The sequence below is a fragment of the Vigna unguiculata genome, chromosome 7 (genome assembly GCF_037176805.1).
Source record: "Vigna unguiculata cultivar grain cowpea cultivar isolate G323 ecotype 2 chromosome 7, ASM3717680v1, whole genome shotgun sequence".
Lineage (NCBI taxonomy): Eukaryota > Viridiplantae > Streptophyta > Magnoliopsida > Fabales > Fabaceae > Vigna > Vigna unguiculata.
The window spans coordinates 28,854,569-28,878,567 of record NC_140798.1 but is presented as its reverse complement, the minus strand read 5'-3'; the positions used below and the strand labels follow the sequence as shown (position 1 = coordinate 28,878,567).

Here is a 23,999-nt window from a genome sequence, read left to right as displayed (position 1 = left end):
GAATGGAAAAAGTTGATCTTTAACAAAGGCACAAACGAGCAATCTCGTTCAAAAGGAAAGAGTTGATCTTTGACAAAATGCAAACACACAATCTTAGTCAATAAGGAAAGAACCGACGCGTACAACCATAGTCGGAAAGGGAAAGAATTGATCCTCAAATACAAACAGCCTGCAAATAATACTAACAGGTCCATTAAGAAATTAGTATAAATTAAGGCCTAGTGAACACGTAAAGGTATGCTTTTCTCACTGAACCAATCACACCTCATATCGAATCACTTTCTGACTTGAGCATCGGAGTGCCTGCAGGTACCCCCACCCCCGGAGTGCAGACGACCGGGAGATCTAGGAGGTGTCCAGGGAGGAATAGGAGGATGTTCGACACAGAGGGTTCTTGAGATCGTCTGGTTCTGCACCAAAATAGTATTGATCAGGTACAATTGGCGCCCACCGTGGGGCCAGGCTATTCTCAAGAAGGATGGTGTCGACAAGAGCAGCAATCGATCAAAGTATAGTAGCAACGGAGATGCACGAGAGATGAACCGTCAGTTGGAGGAATTGAGACGCAAAAACGAAGAAGAGATAAATGCCCTTAGAGAGGAGAACCAGCGGATGCGAAGGCAAATTGAGCAAAATTCCCAACAAAGGGAAGAATCTCATAGGAATGGAGAAGGAGAGGGCGGCACAGGACGAGACGAATCCAGGGTGCAGACCACCAACCAAACAGGCGCGAGACTAAGAACAACCAAACGCCACCCCTTCGTGGACAGGATCATGGAGGTAGAACTTCCCGCACGCTAGAAGGGGTTGACTATGAGCCAGTACGATGACACTACTGATCTAGAGGAGCATGTGGACGTATTCACCACCCAAGCAGGATTATATACCTCAAACGACGCAATTCTTTGTCGTGTGTTTCCAACGTCGTTGAAGGGTCCTGCACTCAACTGGTTCACACGATTACCACCTAATTCTATTGATTGTTTTGATACGTTGGTCACCCGTTTCGACATTCAGTTCTACACCAGTAAGCCACACCATCTCACTTCTCTAGCGTTAGTAAATATACAACAGGAGAAGGGAGAATCTCTGCGGGAGTTTATGGAGCGCTTCGGGAAGATATCGTTGAATATCTCTAATCTAAATCCTGAGGTCGCCATGCACCACCTTGTAACAGTGTTGGAGCCTGACCCGTTTGTTGACAGTCTGTGCAAGAAGCCCATGAGCAATCTGGACGAGCTTCGAACCAGGGCAACCAAATTCATGCAGATGAAAGAATTAAAGGAGTTTCGCAGTATGACTCGATCAGACACTCGGGATAAGAAATACATTGACAGAGAAAGGGTGCTAGTGCCGCGACCTGACAGTAGGTTCAAGGACTCTAGACAACCAAAGTACAACAAGTACACACCCTTCGTGTCTAACAGAGCGAGAATTTTGGAGGAGGCCTTGAATGCCGACCTAATAGCAACCCCTCAAAGGGTCTCGACTCCCCCAAACGTGGATACCACTAAGCATTGTCGGTATCATCGGAATTATGAGCACACGACAGAGGATTGTTTTACCTTGAAAGATAAAATCGAAGAGCTTATACAAGCAGGACACTTGAGAAGATTTGTCAAACGGGAGGAAGAGGGATTCTCTTCCAAAGAAGAGAAAGAAGGTAGATATGTGGAGCGACCACGAAGAACGTTAGGGTACCAGGAGAGGCGAGAAGAAGGCACCAGAAGGAGGGTTGAGTCCGAGAAAGATGATGAGCAGGATGTGAGGTAGAAGCCATTGAGAGGAGTGATCAACTATATATCAGGAGGTTTCGCAGGATGCAGAGCCACTATGTCTGCGAGGAAAAAGTACGTTCGAGCAATCCAAAATGTCAATGTCGTATCTACATGTTCTCGGCGGCACATGCCACCCATCACATTATGTGATGATGATTTCCAAGCCATTGACCCCCAACACAATAACCCAATGGTGATCTCAATGGAGATTGAAGACTTTGCAATAAGTAAAACCTTGGTAGACTAGGGTAGTTCAGTGGATATCCTGTACTGAGGCACTTTAAAAAAGTTACGAATTTCGGAAGCAAAAATCTAATAATACTCGGAGCCAATTATGGGCTTCTCAAGGGAGCGAGTGAATACAAAGGGCTATATTGATTTGTTCACCAAATTCGGAGCATGGAGAACGACGCAAACGATAAAAATTTGATACCTTACTGTTGACGCTCACACCTCTTATAATATTTTGCTAGGGAGACCTTCGTTGAACATGCTTGGTGCGGTGATATCCACATATCACTTAGTTATAAAATTTTCGTCAACTTCGGGAGACATAGTCACTGTACATGTAGACCAGCCAACTGCGCGAGATGCTACGTAGACAGTCTGAGAGAAAGACTCATACACCAAGTTGAGAGCCCAGCACCACTACAATACCAAAATCAAACTCAAATCTTTTCACCAGGGAAATCTAGTGCGGCGAATGGCAAGTGCTGCCCGGAAACACGAGGGGAAATTCTTGCCCAACTGGGAATAGGTCCATTCCGTGTCAAGGAAGTTGTGGGTAAATGCGCATACAAATGGGAACACTTATCAGGTGTCTCTATTCCAGCAACCTGGAACGCCTCACTTCTGAAGTATTACAGTTAGTTTGTTAAATGCTTATTTTTAATTTTCAGACTTCTTACGAACGATTTGTGGATTGATTGCATAATAAATGGTGTACTCTTTCCTACCTTGATCTTTTTTTTTTCTAACAAGGGATTTGGTCAAGAAGGTTTTAACGAGGCATCGTAGCAATAAATAAAACATAATTTTTCATCATTATTACTCTACGCTTACATTTTCAGTCGCTAAAGCATGCACACATTTAAATCAAATGCATCAATCAAATACTTTTTTAGCAATTCTCTCTATGGGAAAGGAAGCTTCATCAAACCAGGTGATCCCCCCATATTTGTATCAATGGGAAAAGAAGTTTCATCATCCTAGATGATCCCCCCATATATGTATCAATGGGAAATGAAGCTTCATCGTCCTAGATGATCGCCCATAATGATAAAATAAATATGACAAATATAACACACAACAACACACAAAGGCAGACTTACTGACCCAGGAGGGCAAGAGGCCTGCCACATTCCGGCCAGGAATGGCCAGGTTCGGCCAAGACATATGTTGGCAGCGTCACAACCACATCCCAGCCAGGAATGGTCGGGTACATCTCGGTCAACTACACTCTTTCTTTCCTTCATACTCAATTTTACACATTTCAGCCTCTTGTTTCACTATGTTCACTACGAGAATGGGGGGTTGGTGTTGGTGTATGGTCGGGTACGTCCCGGCCTGATAAGAAGCAAATGGTCGGGTTCACCTTGGCCCAAGTATGGGGCGCCCTCGCGCTCTAGCCTAGTTGTTAGGGTACTTCTCCAGCACAACACAAAGGGCCCAATAAGTGTGATGGCCGGGTACATCCTGGCCTTTTTGGTCGTATACATCCCAGCCCAATGGAGTAACAGACGGAAATGGGATTATGGCGCAGAAGTGCCGAAGAGAAGAGTGCAATCTCAGCCAAAAAAGGAAGGAGTTGATATGAGGAGAAGTACAGACGGACAAACCCTAAAAAGGAAAGAGTCGATATTTAGAGAAGTACAAACGGACAAATCTCAGAATAGAAAGAGCTGATCTTTGACAAAAGTACAGACGAACTAATCTCAGAATGGGAAGAGCTGATCTTTGACAAAAGTATAGACGAATAAATCTCAGAATGGAAAGAGTTGATCTTTAACAAAGGCACAAACGAGCAATCTCGTTCAAAAGGAAAGAGTTGATCTTTGACAAAATGCAGACACACAATCTCAGTCAATAAGGAAAGAACTGACGCGTACAACCATATTCGGAAAGGGAAAGAATTGATCCTCGAATACAAATGGCCCGTAAATAATAATAACAGGTCTGTTAAGAAATTAATATAAATTAAGGCCTAGTGAACACGTAAAGGTATGCTTTTCTCACTGAACCAATCACACTTCATATCGAATCACTTTCTGACTTGAGCGTCGGAGTGCCTGTAGGTACCCCCACCCCCGGAGTGTAGACGGCCGGGAGATCCAGGAGGAGTCCAGGGAGGAACAAGAAGAGGTTCGACATAGAGAGTTCTTAAGATCGTCTGGTTCTGTACCAAAATAATAACGATCAGGTATATATATATATATATATATATATATATATATATATATATATATATATATATATATATATATATATATATATATATATATAAACATCAAAATAATGTATTTCTTTAATAAGTTTATCATTATAGCTTCTTACAGATACTAGAAAATCACCAAATCAATTTGCTAATATCGTCCATAGGTCCATCAGAACATATATCATTTATAAGCTATAAACAATATATGAGCTTGTTTAAACTTCAACTCACAAGTTAGAATGTTCAATAAGTGTTTATGCATGATCATATCATCAAAACTCAACTCATAGATGATTTATTAGATCATCTAGTGTCTAATTAGATTCAACTGTCTAGACCACCTAATTAGATTTGTTTGTCTAGATAATCTAACGAAAGTCATCTATCTAGAACGTCTAACATCTTCGAAGAATTAAAAAAATTGATTTTGATCAATAATTTCAAGTAAAACTCAATTAGTTCCAGTTAAAATAATGGATTTATAATTAAGTATAATTCAACACATATAAGATTAAGTGTACTAAATGTGATTCAAAATGTAATCATCATCTTGTAAGGATAAGGTCGTCAAAGTAATCACCTCATGACATAAATCTTTCTAAAGACTAAAATGCCAGATGTTAAGAAAATACAAATCTTATTATAACAGAAAGAAAAATCTATTACCTTCGGATGGACAATGATTTTGCTCTCATAATCACCATAATATTTCTTCATTTATTACTCAGTTGTGAAATATTGTGCATTATGTAACAAAAATGGAGAAAGGAAATAAGTTTGAAACATAGTTTTTGTTATGGAGATGAATTACTTCTTTACTCTTTTTATATAGGAGATCTCTTTGTTGCTTTGGTTTTGAAGATGACGACGACATTTTTAAAACCTGCACACATTAACAAATTAAGGATTATATTTTTCTATAACAATTTAAATATTAACAAAATAAAAAAGATAATTAAATTATTTTAATTTTATATTAGTTTATATATGAATAAATAAAGAAATATAATAACAGAATTTAGATTTAATTTTAATAATCTCTTTATCTTAATGACATATTAGTTTACCATTGATAAAAATATTTTCTTTCACTACAAGAAAATGTCTTATTAGTAACCAATTTTAGTGACTAAAAGTTGTTAGTCACTATAGTGACCAATTTAGATACTAATTTACAAAATTAAAATTTATTGGTTACTAAAATAGTCACTAATATAAAAAAAAAATTATAATTGGCACTAAATTTGTCACTAATTAATTAGAAAGCAATTTAGTAATTAAGTTATTTTGATAGCTAATTTTTAGTGACTAGTTTATTTGATAAGCAAAACTATGATAGCTAATTTTAAAAACCAATTTAGTAACTAATTATAATTTTTTTATTCATAATAGTAACTATTTTAATAACCAATAATGTTTTTACTTTGTAAACTTGTATCTAAATTAGTAATTATAGTAACTAACAATTTTTTATCACTAAAATTGGTTACTAATGAAGCATTTTCTTGTAGTGTTTTTAAACCAAAGCCATGATCAATGATTTTTGCAGAGCATGCAGGGTGGGGCATCACTAGTATAATTTAACATCCCTTAATACGATAAAAATTAGGAAATGATAAATAACGGAACCACATAACATATTATGATTGTTTGCATAATCATTTATAGTTAGACATAATCCATTACATGTGTCACTCTAATTAAGGTTCCAAAATTGGTTATTTATTATGCATGCAAATCCATAGTTGCCACTGTTAAAGCTACGCGGCACAACCAAAACTAAAATGTGGTCATCAACATTAAGTAAAGTCGCCACAATCAATTGAAAACTGAAACACGATTTCTTTGACAAAGTTTATGTCATCTAATTTTGAATTGTTGTGAATTTTAATGAAAATAATGTTAGGTATAACAATGTAGATGTGGATAGTTTTATAAGAGAAAGAAAGCACAACGTATAAAACAAAGCCTGATATTGTGAAATGCAATAACAACAAAGACTTTGGACCAAGTATTTAACGTATGCAAAGGGAGAATGGTGGATGTGGTGGACTTCTAGAATGTTACAAACGCATATCAAAGTGGGGAAAGATGGTGATGGTAGCATGCATGCATGTGTCACATGAATGGCCAATGCATGTGATAAGAGTTGCTTATAAAATAAAAGTTTTCAAAGTTATACAACGCAATACTTTGTTTAGATGTGCATGAAAGAAACATCTTGAAAGAGACCATTGTTCTCACGTAAACCCATAAGACACGTATGTATTATTTCACCATTTTGAGTTCTCCGATGTCACAATTTTTTGTTGGAGGACTTCGTACTTTGGTCACATGCAACACTTTCATCATTATTTCACTTAGAACATTACCTCTTTGAAAATATCCTGTGTGTTGGACATATTTTTACAAGATAATTAAATATATTTTGTCTCTTGATTTATATGAGGATTTTTTTTTATTTCGGAGTCCTTTTGACCATAAATTTGTAAAATAGGGTCTTTTAAAAATTTTATTGTAAAATTGGGTTAAGTCGTTATGGGGAAGGACGACATTAAAGGTGAAGTCGTCCTTCATCCAACCGGTTTCTTATTTTTATTTTAATTTTTGCAAAAAGCAAATTTGTCATAGTAGGGGACGGTTTCTGTTATTGTGAACAGTGAAGTCGTCGTTTTATATAACAACTTCACTTTTAGTTTTTTTTTTTTTGTTTTAACGTTGCAGATTTATATTTTTTTTTTCAAAATTTTCACTTTTCAATTTTTTTAACCTTGTAGTTTATATATATATATATATATATATATATATATATATATATATATATATATTTTACAAAATTTTGTTAACGGTAGAGATTATATTTCTTTTTTTTTTGTAATTTTTTTTATTAGTACAATAAATTAATTTAATAAAATATATTAGATAATAAAAATGACATAATAAAAATGGCTTTTTTATTTTTACTACTTATTGTTCCAATTAAAAAAAAAACCTAAAAGTGAAGTCGTCATCTATGACGACGACTTCACTCTTCACATGAAGAGAAACTAAACTCCTATACGACGACTTTGCTTTTTTTAAAAAAAAAATAAGAAACTGGTTGGGTGGAGAACAACTTCATCTCTAATGTCGTCCTCCACCCTGACGACTTGATCTTGTTTCGCAAAAAAAATTTACACGGACCCTTTTTTATAAATTCGAATTAAAATCGACCCCCAAATACAAAAAAGCCTTTAGATGTGAAATTGAAATTTGTTCATATTATAAACTTGAATGCATCTTAGTCTTGAACTTAAAAAATAAATGAATTTTGTCATTTTAATCTAACGATATCAAATTTATGTGTTAAAGAATGTTCTAAGATTGTATTTGAGTTTAAAAGTGTCAATTGGTGTATACAACTCAAACATCATCCTAAAATATTGTTTCACATTGAAAATATTTCACACAATTAGATTATAAAGATTATGTTTATTCATTTTTAAACTTTGAAGACCAAAGTATATCAAAATTAATGACAAAGACGAATTTCAAATTTACATTTAAGTTTAGAAACTAAAAACATATGATTATATTAACAAATCAATTTAAAAGTACAGTCCAATATGGGATAAAATAATTGCTTGAATATTAAAATAAAAACTATCTTAAATAATTTTTTTTTAAAATAAAAACGAACTAACAATGAGAAATCTAAATATGCTTTATATTTTTATTTTTTATTTTGAATTTGTTATTGACGAGTAGTATAACAAATTTACACTTATAAATTTCTTATTCTAAGAAACTCTTGTTGTATAAACAAGGCAATATTTCATAATTTTTTATTCTAAAAACAAATTTTTAAAGCATCGAGAAGTTTTAAAAGTGATTATTTAAAAAATATAGCGTCTAGTGCAGAAACTGTATTAAAATTCATGTTTAGGATAAAAATGATACAACTTTGGCTTTACGCCAATATGTTTCGTCTAATGTCATAAAGCTTAAGTAAATTGCCCATTGTTGATAATTACTTATGCTTTTTTATATAATAAATTATGTCTCAAAATGATTATGTTAATCAACATAAATATAATAGAGTAATATATTTTATATAGTTAACCAGCAATGCATTTTACAGTATAAACATATGTGAGAAATGTGGAATAAATAATTACTTATAACATGATAAAAAATTAACTCGAATAATTAAAAATAACATTTCACAAAATCAAATAACTGGAGAATAAAAAAACTCTATTCAGAGAATGAAAAAGTATACTTAAGCCACTGGTGTATTTTAATCTTTGTGGAAGTGGGATGTGATATCTTAGAGTAAAAGTTTCAATAGCAAATGAAAAGAAATTTGAAACATAGTTTTTATTGTCAAAACACTTTTTATTCATGAAGTGGCACTTTTAATGTGATACTATTAATACCCTCATTTAAAAGAATTAATTAACTCACTGAATTTTCTTTCTTATCTTTACTAAACATTTTTATTTTTTAGTGGAAAATTTAGACTCACGCATTAATTATCTTACATATATCTTTTTCAATTTTGAACAATCCAACATCTATATAATGATTAAATGAATGATGAAGTAATGAAGAATCAACGAGTGATGAAGATTAGAAAAAAGTGAAAGTTTGACTTGGTGTTTTTGTTTTGGAGCCCAAGTGGAGCCCAAGTTTGGTACCCGAAAGTTGAGAAAAGGAAGTTTGGGCCCACGGGCACGAACACCCCATATGAACTTTGGTACTCAAAAATGAATTCAACTGTCCTCTGGCCCCCCTTCTCTTCTCTCTAATCTTATCATTTCTCACTGTCCTTATCTTTAATCACTGTTCATTAATGGCTTCTTCCATTCCAACATCAACCTACCCAACATCGTACTACAATCTTAACCAATGGCCTTCTCCTACACTTTCATGCTTTGAACATCGCACATGTATCAAATTTCCAACACAAGACAATATGTCTTTTCTTTATCACCAACTCATGTTAAAGCATACTATAAAAAAAAGTTAAAGTTTTGATCTTTAACTTCGATAAAAAAGAATTGAAATTCTATCATTATCTCAAATTTAAATACATTTTAATTTTTAAACTTTAAAAATAAATAAATATAATTATTTTAGTTTAATAGTTTTAATTTTTTGAAATTTATTAGATAATATTTTAGACGGTTAAAATATTTTAAATGATGTAAGTAACTTAAATGTAAGTAACGTGATTTAATAAAAACTATTTAATTTTCAACTGAAAATCACAGTTTTCAATACAAATAAGTAAAGTAAGAAAAAAAATCTATCAATCATATCGACACGTTTTAAACTAAATTTATAATTAAGGTTGGTTTTGAATACATGTTTCGATTAACCTTTTAAACTATGCCACCACCCCAATCAACAAGGTTTTGAATCAATTATTCAATTGGAAAAGAAAAATTCAGATACTCCTTTATAGTTGATGTAAAAGCTACCACGTTCTTTGAATGAGAGGAAGTAGCTTTCAAATAATAATTTTGGGTTTTTTATTATTTATGTCCAAGATTGCATACACTTGTCCTAGAAGCAAAATGGTCACAAAAAGATAAACAAGTTGAGTTTGATTAACTATGTTGGTTGAATGAAAATATCTTCCACGTATTAAATTCTTAAATAATTATGATTAGAGAACTAAGATAGTAAATAGTTGAGAAAAAAAAAATTTTAACCATGCCCCTAATCCAATGATCATAGGTTTTCTACTTTTGTTTTCATTTCCTAATTATGGATAGATCCTGCATGAGTTAAAGCTAATTTCAGTAAAGTGCACAACTTATTCCTAATTTTAGTAAACGGGAGTTTGAGTTGCGTGCAAAAAAGGAAGTTCAAAATTAAATACACAAGATCCGGCTGAGATATTTTGAAGGATGATGGCATGATTCAGAAGATTCCATATCAAAAGTCATGTTTTTATAAAACAATTTGCTCAATAAATTATTTTATAAAATTTTCACTTCTCAACAAGTAAATACAATAAAAAGTTGACAAAACTGAACTCATTCAACTTAAGAAAACCTATATTTGGAAAATTTAAACAAGATATTCTTGGAACTCCTCTTCCTATATTCTTCAAATGATAATTAAAAGATTTCTAAAAGAATCAATATCTAATTATATAACTATTTCAATAGTTATGTTGTGAAGAATTTGTTGAATGATATTAAGTACATATAGTTTGTTTTTCTCATATTTTTTATATTTAGTTTTGTCCATAATATATATTTATCTTCCTTCTGTGTTATGATGGGAGGCATTACATTATTGATAATTAATTAATAAGGAGTTGAATATTCTTTGATAGTTAAAAAAATACACTTTGAATGGTACCCACAACGTTCTATTATTAGGAACAAAATTTTGGTACTTTTTACTAAGTCAAACATCCCTTTCATAGTAGTTCTTCAAAATGATTATATCCCCTTACATGGTTGGAACGCTGAAGCCACGTCTCAAACTCAAACCCCTTCTTTCAGATTCCAAACCAACACAGGTTTTCGCGTAAACTGTGTCTGCCATTCATCACCTATTCAGAGGAAGAAGACATGAGTGTTTCTCCCAATCAAAAACAGAGAACATGCGACTATTGTGGGGACTTCACTGCTCTTCTATATTGCAGAGCCGATTCTGCAAAGTTATGCTTTTTCTGTGACCGCAAAGTTCACTTCCAAAACCAGCTTTTCTCCAAGCACTCGCGCACACAGCTCTGTGATGGGTGTGGCGATTCCCCTGCATCGGTGCTCTGTTATTCTGAGAACTCTGTTTTCTGCCACCACTGTGACTTCCAAACACATAACCACCACTTGCTGTCTCACCAACACCAACGGAAACCCCTTCAGGCTTTCTCTGGCTGCCCTTCTGTCACTCAGATGTTAATGATTTTGGGTCTCACTCAAAAAACTCTGCTTTCAACTGAGGGAGGAAGTTTCCATCACGATTTGCACGTGTGGAATGCTCCTTCTGTGTTTGGTCTTCAAGATTTCATCGCTTCCTCTTCTTACAAGGTATGTTTTTTCGCTTTCGTGTTAAAAAGTGCACATGAAAATCCTTGAGTATTGCTACGATTTTTTTGACATGTTTCAGGATATTGTTATTGAATCAGAATGGTAAAGGTGCGTGCGGGAGACAGAAAGAAGAGATTCTGAGTCAGCTTCGTGAACTAATAAAGTTGGAGCCTGACTTGATTCATGGAGAAGTAGATGCTGAACCACGACAGCTATTTGAAAATTTGTCTACTGGTTTTGAACGTGACATAGAGACCAATATGTTTCCTTCATACGAGGTAAACCTTACATTTCATTTGTCAGTGGTTTTGAGGGTTGAATATGTGAATGGATTAATTTGGTTGAAATTCCGAAGGTGCAGGCAGGTGTGTTTTGTTGGCATGGAGAAAGCAGTGACCGTGCAAATCAAATTGTTCCTTGTGATACGTCAGTGAGTGATTATGGCGAGGTGGTTTCAGCTAAAGATCCAAGCTTTATTAGCATCCCTGCAAGTCACACCTATTGTAACAACCAAGAAGAAGCATCAAATTATTTTAAGCCTGAAAACTTGTCTCCTACTACTCCTAAAGCTACTCCTTGTGAGTTAACGAGTCATGAAAGAGATTCAGCATTATTGCGTTACAGAGAGAAGAAGAAAACAAGAAGGTACTCCTTTGCTTGCCACGTGTGGTTTACATTATGAATCTGTTTGATACAAATTTAATGCACCTCTTATGCGGTGCCGAAATCTTTGAAAACTAAATGCCAAGTTTAAAGAATTATAATTTATTCATACTTTTATGTTTTGATCTTGATGATGCTTGACGTGGAAACAGGTATGAGAAGCACATCAGATACGAATCACGAAAAGTTCGGGCAGAAAGCAGAATGAGAATTAAGGGTCGGTTTGTGAAAGATGAAACACAAAAACAATAGTAAATTATTAGCAGTTGCTGATTAGAGCTAACTATGTGCACCTAAGAAGACAATTCTTTGGTGTTTTGTGTTTTTAATTGCTCGTTTGTATAATTATAAACTATAATTTGGCCCTTTTGTACGTGATTAAATGGAATGAGTGGTGGCCAATTTTGATTGCTTCAAAGTTAGATCTTCAAATTTCACTTGACTTCATGTTTTACTAATTTTAGGGTTTGATGTAAGGTCACATGAATATGAAATGGAATTAAAAGAGCAGATAAGAATAAAACCCTATCAGAGTATTTGTATGATAGCGCAGAAAAGCCATGCTTATGAGATTTCTATAAAGCCAGATGAGGTATTTGGGTACAAGAAGACGCCCAAATCTTATTCAAACCAAAACTTCTTCTTTTCCTTGCTGTTAGTTTACAGGCATAATTTATATACAACTTTTGTTCTTCATAATCAATTATTTTTACCTTTTTCAAATATCTGACACCAGTAATTTCATAGTAACTCCTGAAATGTTGTTATACTCATTATTTTTTAAATTATGAATACCTTAAATACTAATAACTATGTGAATGTATCTTTTTTTTTTTAATATTGGATTTGGTGCACCAGAAAATTTTCTTAAAAAAATGTGACCATAATAATTGAATCGAGATCGGATATATTATATTATTAATAATAAGATTCATAAACATTAAAAAAATTAACACATATTTAAATATATAAATATAAATATGTAAAGATACAATTAATAACAAAACAATTTTACAGTAAAAAAGAGCGGATGCATTTATATCCATATTTAATATACAATTTCAGTAATATAATCTTCAAAAAAGTAGCGTGATCATTGCATAAAATTCCTATGGTTATTTAACATTAAACAAGTTATGCATTATAGTGATTTATAAAATAAGTTTCATTGTTGTTGTTGTTGCATAATTATTGCAGATTATGATTGTTCTTTATACATACTAAACAACCTCAAAAAATCTATGTTACTCAAATTCTTTACCTTTTTTTTAATGTCTTTAACTTCTTTCTCGCCTTTTACTATAAATTTTCCATTGATCTTGACATTTATGTTTCTAGAATTAAAGAAAAACAGAAATTTTTAGTTCTATTTTATTAAACTTTCAAGTTTTAACTTTTAAAAACTTTAAATAAAAATAATTATTTCTTTTCCGTTTTTTATTAGAATTCCCTCTTCAACATCAAAATACTCAATGTTAATTCATCCATGAAGAATCAGTAGATAAACAAGATTTTTTTTTCAATAATACATTCATCATTCGACTCAATATTCAATAAACATATGTGATCGTAATTTTTTCCCTCCTCTCGTCTACTTTTTTTGTCTCATCTTAAGTTGAAGATTCTACTTTACATACACAAAAGCATTTAATTTTTGTTGTTCCAATAAATTTTTTCTTAGCATGTACTTGGTCAAATGTGCTCAAATTCCATGCACGCCACATTGCACTACTTGTGAGGCTAAAAACTTTTATGGCTACCTTTTGTAGCCTTTTACATTCTCCTCCATAACTATACCACCAAAGAGCCATCAAAACAAACAAGTATTCACTTATATTGCACACAAATCTCTTTAGGTTGGATGAGTATACAATCTATAAGTTATACGTTCTTAATCTTCCCTTAAGATTAACGACTTTCAATAATGTAAAGAGAAACTCTTAAAAAAAAAAAGAACATCCAAAGCACACTAGGGTAAAGTTCACAAAGTGAAAATTATTCCAATATCTTTTCACACTCATTGTTTACATAAACTAGACAATTGTTGTAGATGTTTTAAGTTCAGTCATTTGAATTTTTTTTTTCTCTTTTTCTTTTTCACTTGTTGGTTTTCATTCATATTTTGTTCTTATGTTGTTTTATTTATATTTGTTTCTTCAATTTCAATCCATTTTTATAATTATAGAAAAGATGACCATTGAAGCGTTTCAAAATGAATTTATTTGAAACTGCATACGAGGAAAGTTCTGATGGAGTCTTGAAGTTCATCTTTAGATAATCTTCCTCGATATTCTTTTATCACGAAATATCTTTGTTTGAAGCTTTAATCTATAACTTGATATTTTCTCCAATGTTTAGAATTTTTCATTGTTAAAAGAAACCTTTTCAACAAATTATATGAATTTATCACATTACCAGCATAATTAAATAATATTAGATATAAGATCAAGAAAATTTAAATAATGTCAGGCTTCTATATAAGTGCAAATATGATATTTCTATATATAGAGATAAAATGAATGTGAACAATTAAAGTAATTTGAATTTTAAGATGTATGATTTTGTTTATAAAATCCTTCAATTTAAATTTAATCATGTAGAAACACTTTTATCATTTCATTTTGTTAGTTTCATTTAACTCTTAAACTAAGCAAATCAAAAATAATCAAGATATTGACAACAAAATGAGTCAAACAATATATTATATTTGTCTAATAAGATCTACAAGTTGATCATTTGATCAATATCAATTATTGAATTGTTTTATCTTTGAAAGAGATGTATCATTTAATCCTATTAAAGACTAATCATCTACTTCTCTCGTAACTCTTAATAACAAGAGCTTATTGTCTTGAGATATATATATATATATATATATATATATATATATATATATATATATATATATATATATATATATATATATATATATATATCATGTAAAACTAAATATTTTAGTTGAACACTAACATTTACTTTCACAACATAGTGTTTAATATCATCAAAACTACTTCCAGATTTCATCCAATAGGGTGTGTTGTAAGGTTTAGTTTTAACAACTCTCTTTTTTATTTAGCCGATTTTGAAAAGCAAGACTCCTGCTTTCCCACTCTTGTCGCAATTTGCTACTCTTGTTGTTCTTTAGTTTCACTGAGTTCATGCTAAAATGGTTTGAGGAGAAGCAGAGAAACCATGTCCGCATGTTTTTGTTGTGTTCACGGTTCAAAGAAAACAAAATTAAGGTTTTTTTATCAAACCGGGTTGGTTCACACTTTAAAATCCAAATACATATTTAGTGAGATTTAAGCATACATACGAAAATCGCGATTCATGTACTTACTACCATGAATGTGACATTAATAATGCAAAGAGCATATTAAACCCACTTTACGATTCCTTTTCAAAAAAAAAAATACAATTTTTCATGTATTAAGAGTCAAGTTTTGCGTTTGTGCAAAGTTAAGGAAATGCCCAGGCCCAAACCCATAAATGTTAGCCCGGCCCATCATAAGCTATAGCAGTATTAGTATTCCGTTACGTTTGACCATTATGACCCCAAAAGCATAGATTGTTAGTGACGTTGAAGATCTTGTTGTAAATTTCTGTTTCGGAAGTGGCTATTGGCAACACCTTTTTAACACAATCTCTGTCTTTTTCTTTTCAATTCAATCTTGTATTCATATCATTTTTAAACTTCTTTCCTACTGAAAATTAACTCTATCTTCCATAATTCTCACTTTTTACAAATTATTCCATTTATTTGTATAACAGATATCAATTTATTGACATATTCAAAGTTACAAATATGAAAACACCCAACTTAAATAAATAAGAAAAGTTTAAGTAGCAAAGAACAAACTTTATTGAGAGTGATAGTTGAGGTTTTATTGGTTAGGATAATTTACAATATGATTTAAAAAGAGAGGAGACGAGAAAGGAATCTTTTAAATTTTACTCAGAATAGCAAAATAATTGAAAGAAGAGAAGAGGAAGGAAGCTAAGTGTTTTTCCTTCTATTTTGACCTTCCTTTTCCAACATCAATCTTTATTTAACTTTCATACTTTTAAATAACTGTAATTAAACCCAAAAATTATTAACACATACCGAATTATCAATACCTATCCTCTTCAATAATATTTAGAAGGATAAATCCATGTATTATGAAGGTGAATTAAGATATTATAAATAAATAAAAAAAACTCTTATTATTGGAGATGCTTTGAAGTGAAAAATAATAACTTTTTTTTTTCAATTCTCTGGCATTCTCTCTTTCTTCGAACCAAACACAGGGGTAGGTAGTAGTTGTGGGTCCACAGTGCTGTGGTGTTGTAAAAACTTTTTTCTGGTTTTTGCTAACTTTAAGAAAGTATTGATTTTACTTGTGTGGAAAATAACGTCAGCCAGGGATGAACTTTTTTAGCACACTGTTTATCGAAGACAAAATAGCTTTTCTAATCAAAATTATGGTTTTGTTTAAGATCTGCCAATCATAACAACTCCAACATTTGAATTAACCTAATTTTGGTAAACTAGATTTGCAAACTTTTTTTATGTGGTTATTATGAGTAGTAGTAATATTCGGTGGCATTAATTGATTACTGCCGTGAAAAAAGATTATACTAATGCGTAATTAAAGTATAAAATCATGATAATTAGTGGGTGTGCACTCTAAAAGAAGCCGAAGTTTTTATTGAAATTCAGAACGGTTACAAAATGAGATGTTACATCATAAGTGTGTATTGATGAATGGTAGAGAGAGATAAGTGTATTTGGCATGTTTTTACGAAGATGATGAAAATGGTTAATTGGAATTTGAATGTGTAAAGTTAAAGGGGACTGGGTTTTGTAATGATGCAGCATCCATTTGGCAGTGTAATATAATGATGAGAGTGGGAAAGAAGAGTGGTAAAATGAGAATGAATGATATGAGAGTGAATTTAATGATGAAAGGACCATAGTAATAAGGGAATAAAAATCATCATCATCATCAACTTGAAACGTGTGGCCATCATCATCCAATGAAACAAACCCTATTTCTTTTCTTTTCTTTTCTTTTCTTTTCTTTATTTATTCACCTCTTTCTACCTCTCTTCACTCTTGCACACTGCTAATCTTACTTCATATTAAATTAATTAACAACTAATTCAAAGATTTACTAAGGAAAAAATGCATCCATATACAACAATAATAAAACCTCAGACCAACTTAGATATATTTAAAATTCAAAATCTTAAAATAATAAATTTATGAAATCTTTATATTTAATATTATGTAATGGATTATGTGCACTGTGGAAATACTCCGATAGATATAAAAGCTAAGCTCATTATTGCAGAAAAGTAAGTACGAGAATAAGGTAATTAATTTTTTATTTTTATACACTTTAACAATGTTATGATTCGTTAAACATTATTTATCTCTTTTTATGATGCCACCTTATACATTATATATATCTTTACGTTATTATGTTATATACAAACATTAATGAATTGTGTTGAGATAAAATAAAATAGTTAAAATAGTGATATTTAATTTTAATTTTTGGAAGAGTGATGGTGGGTGGTGTGTGTTAGGAATAGTAAAGAAAAGAGGAAGATATGATGAGGTGGTGCGTCTTAGAAAATAGTAATGGAGGTGAATGCAGAGAAAAAGCTGATGAACCCATCCTATGTCACCGAATCTATCACGTGCCTCTTCTCTTCTTTTCTACTCTCACCATATTTACTACCTCTCTTACTTTTTTTCTTTACTCTTTTTATTTCTATTTTTTTTCCCTATTCATTTTTATAATTCTCAAACATTTTTTAAAAACGATTTCATAATATAATAATATAGTTATTACTCTACGAACTTCAAACAAAAATAATTCTAATAAAAAAAAAACTGCAAACACCCGCAAGTCAGCAACGAGTTTATGACCGAAAGGAATACGAGGTTTTCAAATTTGATGACAGGTCTGCACCGCGGCTCAACAAGTACTTCAACCTCAATAATGCTCCTTTTTCATCTACATCAACTGCTTTTACAAAACTATTTTTCATTTTTAGATTATAAGATCAAATTCAAAAATAAGCTTATTTTACTCATTTTTATACTTATATTAACTGTATTTTGTTTTTCTTAAAAAAAATACTTCTGCAGAATACGAATTGGTTTCAAAATTGTTATAAAAGAAGTTGTATCCCAAACACCCTATGTAAACAAAAAGGTTCTTCACAAGTCGTGGAAAATAAAATTTAAAGGGTTTCGAATATTTGGAACAACTACTCGGTATGATTGATTTCGTGCTACTTTACGATAAATGGTTTCTAATACTTCAGAGACCAGAGCAGATATGACCATTTTAAAACTCCTAAAGATCAAAAATTAACTTCCAAAATTTCATTCTAAAAGGTTAACTATTTTACTATACTTTTAAAATTATGCTTTTTGATTATTTTATAGAATCGATCTTTCTAAACCAAAAGCTAACAAACCTTAAAAACTTTGAGAGAATTTCATCTTAACTACGAAGTTCGACGAGACTAGAACAAGCATACAGGTGAATTTTACTGGGGTGAATTTGCGTATTATACTACTAACTTCAGCTTTAACCATATTCTCTAGAACGAAAAAAGTTATCACAAAGTCTGGTGTAGGCAACCAAAATGAAATTGAATGCATATTCTAGTAAAAAACGATCGAAAGTTGGAACCGCACTTTTAAAATGCAGAAACCTTTCCACTAGGCTAAGTCATTTCTCCATTCACATGGGGCGACCCTGTTGTCATTCCGATTGTTTACTGCACAGCACCAATCGATTCTAAATAGAACAAAAGAAAACATGGCATAATTAAATCAGATCCTTCAACATTGTTGAAAACAACAAATAAGGTTTGCATTAGAATATAATTACTAAGTTTTTTTATTCCTTCCCACCGCATAATTTTAATGATAATAACAAAGTCCACCGATATTTTAGTAAGAGCGGGGTAACATGCATATAAAAGTATGCACAGGGTCCATAAATAATAAAAACTATCCTATGCCACATCTAACAACAAGGTTCCGATCTCTTTATCAGAATTGGTGTCTCCTTGCTCAGCCAAAGAGTAAAACGAATGGCTATCGAGCTCAAGCCTTTTCATGTCATATACCTCCTCCTGTAACTAGCTCAAACACCAACCATAACAGCAACAGTTCTAGGCATGTACCTGCATCAACAACTCTGTCATAATAAATCCCATTGCTCGTTCCACAGCAAAATCACTCAAGAAATTCTTAACGCAGAATCATCTTCCATTCTCCACACATAGCCTGGCATGTCCGATCTTGGCCCAGAAACAGTCCTGTATATGTATAGCTTCTCAACAGGACTACTATCCGGCCTTGAATCTGGAGGTCCTCTTTCATCAATCACCTCAACATTAAGCATCGGCAATTTCTGACCCAGAAGTTTACATGCTCCATAACTCACCAAGCAAGCGGACATCCAAAGGGATCGCATTGTCTCCAGCTTTGCAGCATTGGCCAAGAGGGCTTTGTCACCAAAGGGGCAGTCCCTGATCTCCAGCTTCCTAAGGTTGTCACACCCAGACAGCACATGATGGAGTCCCAAATCGCTATCTCCGGCAAAAGCCACAGAAAGCATCTCAAGCTTCTTACCGTAAGTCCCAATATACTCAAACACGCGGTCAGTGAGAAGCCCAGAAAGGGAAAGGCGACGAAGATCCTTGCAATGCTCTACAATAGCTCCAAAACCAGCATCCAGAGGATCTTGGGTAAGATAGTCTGGAACTTGTGGCTCAATAATACACAGTCTAAAACGAGTCATGTTAGGCCTGTTCCTGGCAATTGTAAGCAAGGCTACATTAGACATTTGACGACAAAAATATAGAACGGACTGGAGCTTGGAGCAGCCTTCAGACACAGAAACAAGGCCCTGCTCGGTCAATGCCACATTTGGTTCTAACCCAAATGGATCAGACGGAAACACCCTCAACTCCCTCAGATCCTTACACGACGCAGCAATCACTTCAAGGCCAGCATCTTCAATGTAATCCAGCACCTATTCCACAAATACCTTCTGATCATCAGCATGGGAATTTACAGAACTGCTTTGAAACAGTGAACAAAGATACAAACACAAACATGCAATAAGAACGGAAAGAATATATAGATCAGACTTACCCATAACCGTTGTAAATTCTCGCACTGACTAACAAGCTTGATAAGGTCAGGGCTTTGAATAGTTGCATAACTCATGTTTAGTGATGTCATGTTGGAGCAGATGGGATAAACAGCTGGAAGGTAGGAGGGGAGCACATCCCAAAATCCAGACAAGCTTTTCAATTGCTTGCACCCAGCAAATGCTTCAGCCAGGTTTGAAAAGACCTCCGGTCGCATCTCACTGGTGTAGGCTCCTGTGCCTAACTCAACTAACTGAGGAGCTCCGCGAAGAAGGTTGGCCAGCTTATCTAGGGGCACAGCACGGTTGAGGCGGAGAGTCTGCAGATTGGGACACCTACTAACCAGACGCTCTAGGGCAGACAGATTCACCTCATTGCCTAAGCAAGAAATGTTAAGGGAAACCAAGGATGTGTATGAATCGGGAAAATGGCTAAGCCAGTGCCCACAAATGTCCTCCACTTCACTCTCCCGTAACTCCAACTCCCTCAAATTCCTACAATTTGTTACCACAATGGATTTATCAGAACCATGTTCAGAAAGTCAAAAAAAAAAAAACTACTTAGACAAAATACAGAATGCAGTCAAAAGAATCACACTGAACCAAATTACAACACAACGGTCATTGTCATTAACAATACTGACACATCAAAAACAGAATAGAATAACAAACAACTCTATCAGATTGTCAAAATCTTCCCACCATTAACATAAACTCCTAAAAAACTTAAAAAAAAAAAAAAGACTTAAAAAGTTAAATGTTATGAACGATTTCTTATAATTTCCAAACATTTTCCAGTGAGATCCTTACTTTAACCTTTTTAACACCAAAAAGAAAAGGTAATCAAACCAATCTCATCAACATTTCACTTTGAAATTGAGTTTGCAAACTGAAAGGGGAAACAAAAGAATAAGCTATGAAACCTGCAATGGGCGGCAATGGCAGCAAGTCCATCAGTGGTGAAACCCTCGCAAGAAGTGAGCACCAGCACACCGAAATTCTTGAACGATTTGGCGATAAGCTCCAAGCATTCGTCCGTGACGACCATCCTCTTGAGCCTGATCTCCTGGAGCCAGGGGTAGGCAGCCGCCATGGCCTTGATCCAAGGGCCGACGTAAGCGCCCCAACCCTCAGGGACCAAATTGAAGTCAGCAAAGTGCGGTTTGCCCTTGATAGTGATGGATCTCACTTTGGGGAAGCGGTTGACGACGGTGGCTGGAGAGACCGCATAGCAGTTTCCGACAAAGACTCTCCGGCGGCACCAGCGCTCGATCTCATACCAGGACTTGCAGACGAGGGAGATCGAGCCACGGTCCTTGTCACACTCGATAAAGGAGAACACGTGCTCCAGCACCTCCTCGGGGAAGGAGTAGGCTAGTTTGGGCCGCATGTCCAACGGAATATAACCGAAAACGCTGTCGTTCTGGAAGCAACGGAGATGAAGAACAAGAGCGACAATAATAGGAATACTAAGAACAGAGCAGCGTCTAGATCTGAGACCCCATTGGAATAGCGAGGTTGTGCTGTGGAGTTGTTGAAGTTGGCACAGACAGAGAGAGAGAAATAGAAAGTGAGGGTGAGGAGGATAAGGAGTTTGTGTTGTACCGGGGAGGTTAGAAAGTAACTAGGGTTAAATAGGTGGGATGGAGAGGAGGTTTGCGAAGGGTGCAGGATCGGTGAGTGAGGGAGGGACACGTGGACATGAGTGAGTTGGAGTCGTTGGATGGGCGGCGTTTGATGATGGTCTTATCCGTTGAGACGAGACGAGTCGTGGTGGTTTGATGAGGTGTTATCATGCCTACCGTAATGGGTGTGGAAGGGAATCTCATGATTCCCGTTGCATGGCTTCATCTCCAGAGATGGTGATGGATGGATGCACCCAGGGACCACATTTTCACCATCACATTAATTCACTTCTAAATTATTTATATTTTTTTCCTTTTTATATTATATTCGCCTGCAACTCTACACTCTTTTCCACGTCCTTCCATCGAAATTCTAAATCATTCAAATATTTTCTTTTCAATTTACTTTCAACCACACCATGTGCATGGGATATAACTTTTTTAGAATTATCACTGCTAATTATATTTTACCACCTTATATTCAGTGTAGTTTATTTGGTGAAAAATGGTTTTTCACTCGATCATATTTATTTCAAAAGTCAACGCTGATAATTGGGATAAAAGTTCAAATTTAATTAAAAGATCTAAAAAAAATGTACATCCATTCCTTAAATACCAATGCCTCCTCTGTTACACAACAACCAACAAGAAAAGAAAAAGCATTGGGAAAATGAGATTCCTACCTTCTCCTGGACCAATTTCTCATGTTGGGATAAAGTAGCAAAAAAGAAAAGAATTTTGAGTAACTTATGAGTTGTAATAAAATATTTTCTCTTTTGTGTTTGGATTTGCATCTGTATTATTTATGGAAATGGAAAATAAATTACGGTATTTTATTCTATTAATTTATTAATTTATGCTAATTTGAAAGAACAAATTTGTACAATAGCAGATTTTAGCTTTCTAGATTCAAGAGAAATATATGAAAAAACAAGTCAAAATTACTTCATTATTTCTATTATTTCTATTTTCTATGTTTAACTATTTAATTTACTTATATTTATATTACTTTATTTTATATTTTAAATATATATATATTAATAAATACTATTATTATAATAATTAGTATTTTGTAATAAAATGTATATAATAATTATATATATATAATTACTATTTTTTAATATTAATAATAATAATTATTATAATTATTATAATGATTATCATTATATAATAATAATATTATTATTATTTAAATAAATATTTTTATAGATAAATTAATTATATAAATTAAATTAAATTTAAATAAATGTGGAGATATAATTAAATAGTCTATATTATAAATTATTTCAAGTTATCATTGAAAATAATAATAATTTCTTTTAAATTATTAATGACAATATTAATATATTATATTTTTCTAATTTTAAATAATATTTTTAATTTTATTTTAATTTCATGTCTTCTATTTATAATAAAAGGTAAAATGGTAATCATACAATTTACTCCATTAAAAATTATAATTTATTAAATATTATCAATCACATCATAAACACTTTTATAAACTTCCCGTTCATATCCACTCAAATCATAGCATCTTTCCCTTGATCCAAATAACCTCATCTTTACTAACAAATAACTCAAATCAACGCAAATTCACTCCTCCAAATTCACACCCCAATCCAAACACAACATTATAAACAAGCAACAAACTTGAAAATAAATTTATTTTTCTTTCTAATTGTATTTACATTTAGACAACATTGAATAAAAGGTTTTTTTTTATTTGAATTTGATTCAAAGGATGTGTGAGGTGAAGTTCGAAAATCATAACATCATAGTCCTACAATGATTCTTGTAGCACTAAGATGTTGTTAGTATATTTTGAAAAAAAAAAAGAGTATTAAGTGTTGATTTGAAAAGGATTTTGAGAAACTTCTCAATTGTAACAAAATTCGTTCCCATATAAACAAGCAAGAAACTTAGAAAAGAATACCTCTTATTAAACAATAAATGTATCTTTTTGTTTTAATTGTATTAACATTTAAACAGTATTGAATAAAAGATTATTTTTTATTTGAATTCGATCCAAAAGATGTGTGAGATGAAGTCTGGAAATCATGACATCATAGTCGTCCAATAATTCTTGTAGCATTGAGATATTGTTGGTATATTTTGATAGAAAGAGAGTATTAAGTGGTGATTTGAAAAGAATTTTGAAGAACTTCTGAGTTGTAACAAAATTCGTTCCTTTATAAATAAACAAGAAACTTGAAAAAGAATATCTCTTATTAAACAATAAATGTCTATTTTTGTATTAATTGTATTTACATTTAAATAGTATTGAATAAAAGGTTATTTTT

The 23,999-nt window shown here is 32.9% G+C and overlaps 3 protein-coding genes across 6 annotated transcripts; 2 read left to right on the top strand and 1 right to left on the bottom strand.

The window, feature by feature from the left end:
* Window positions 1-813: 813 nt before the first annotated feature.
* Window positions 814-1,773, top strand: LOC114191287 (uncharacterized). The gene has a single exon (XM_028080459.2). It carries the CDS (start codon window positions 814-816, stop codon window positions 1,771-1,773), a length of 960 nt encoding a protein of 319 aa, XP_027936260.1.
* Window positions 1,774-10,605: 8,832 nt separating this feature from the next.
* LOC114189938 (zinc finger protein CONSTANS-LIKE 13) lies at window positions 10,606-12,429 on the top strand. Of its 4 annotated transcripts, none has more exons than XM_028078667.2 (4): window positions 10,606-11,243; window positions 11,342-11,521; window positions 11,605-11,888; window positions 12,059-12,429. In XM_028078667.2, exons 1-4 carry the CDS (start codon window positions 10,785-10,787, stop codon window positions 12,156-12,158), a joined length of 1,023 nt encoding a protein of 340 aa, XP_027934468.2. In that variant the 5' UTR covers window positions 10,606-10,784; the 3' UTR covers window positions 12,159-12,429. The 4 variants fall into 4 exon arrangements, with proteins under 4 accessions (XP_027934468.2, XP_027934467.2, XP_085531745.1 ...); XM_028078666.2 differs by having other exon boundaries at window positions 11,599-11,888; XM_085675619.1 differs by having other exon boundaries at window positions 10,607-11,243; window positions 11,323-11,521.
* Window positions 12,430-18,787: 6,358 nt separating this feature from the next.
* LOC114191518 (protein TRANSPORT INHIBITOR RESPONSE 1-like) lies at window positions 18,788-21,671 on the bottom strand. Its single transcript, XM_028080729.2, has 3 exons — window positions 20,998-21,671; window positions 20,077-20,569; window positions 18,788-19,954 (listed from the first exon to the last, which is right to left on the bottom strand). Exons 1-3 carry the CDS (start codon window positions 21,462-21,464, stop codon window positions 19,157-19,159), a joined length of 1,758 nt encoding a protein of 585 aa, XP_027936530.1. The 5' UTR covers window positions 21,465-21,671; the 3' UTR covers window positions 18,788-19,156.
* Window positions 21,672-23,999: the final 2,328 nt, after the last annotated feature.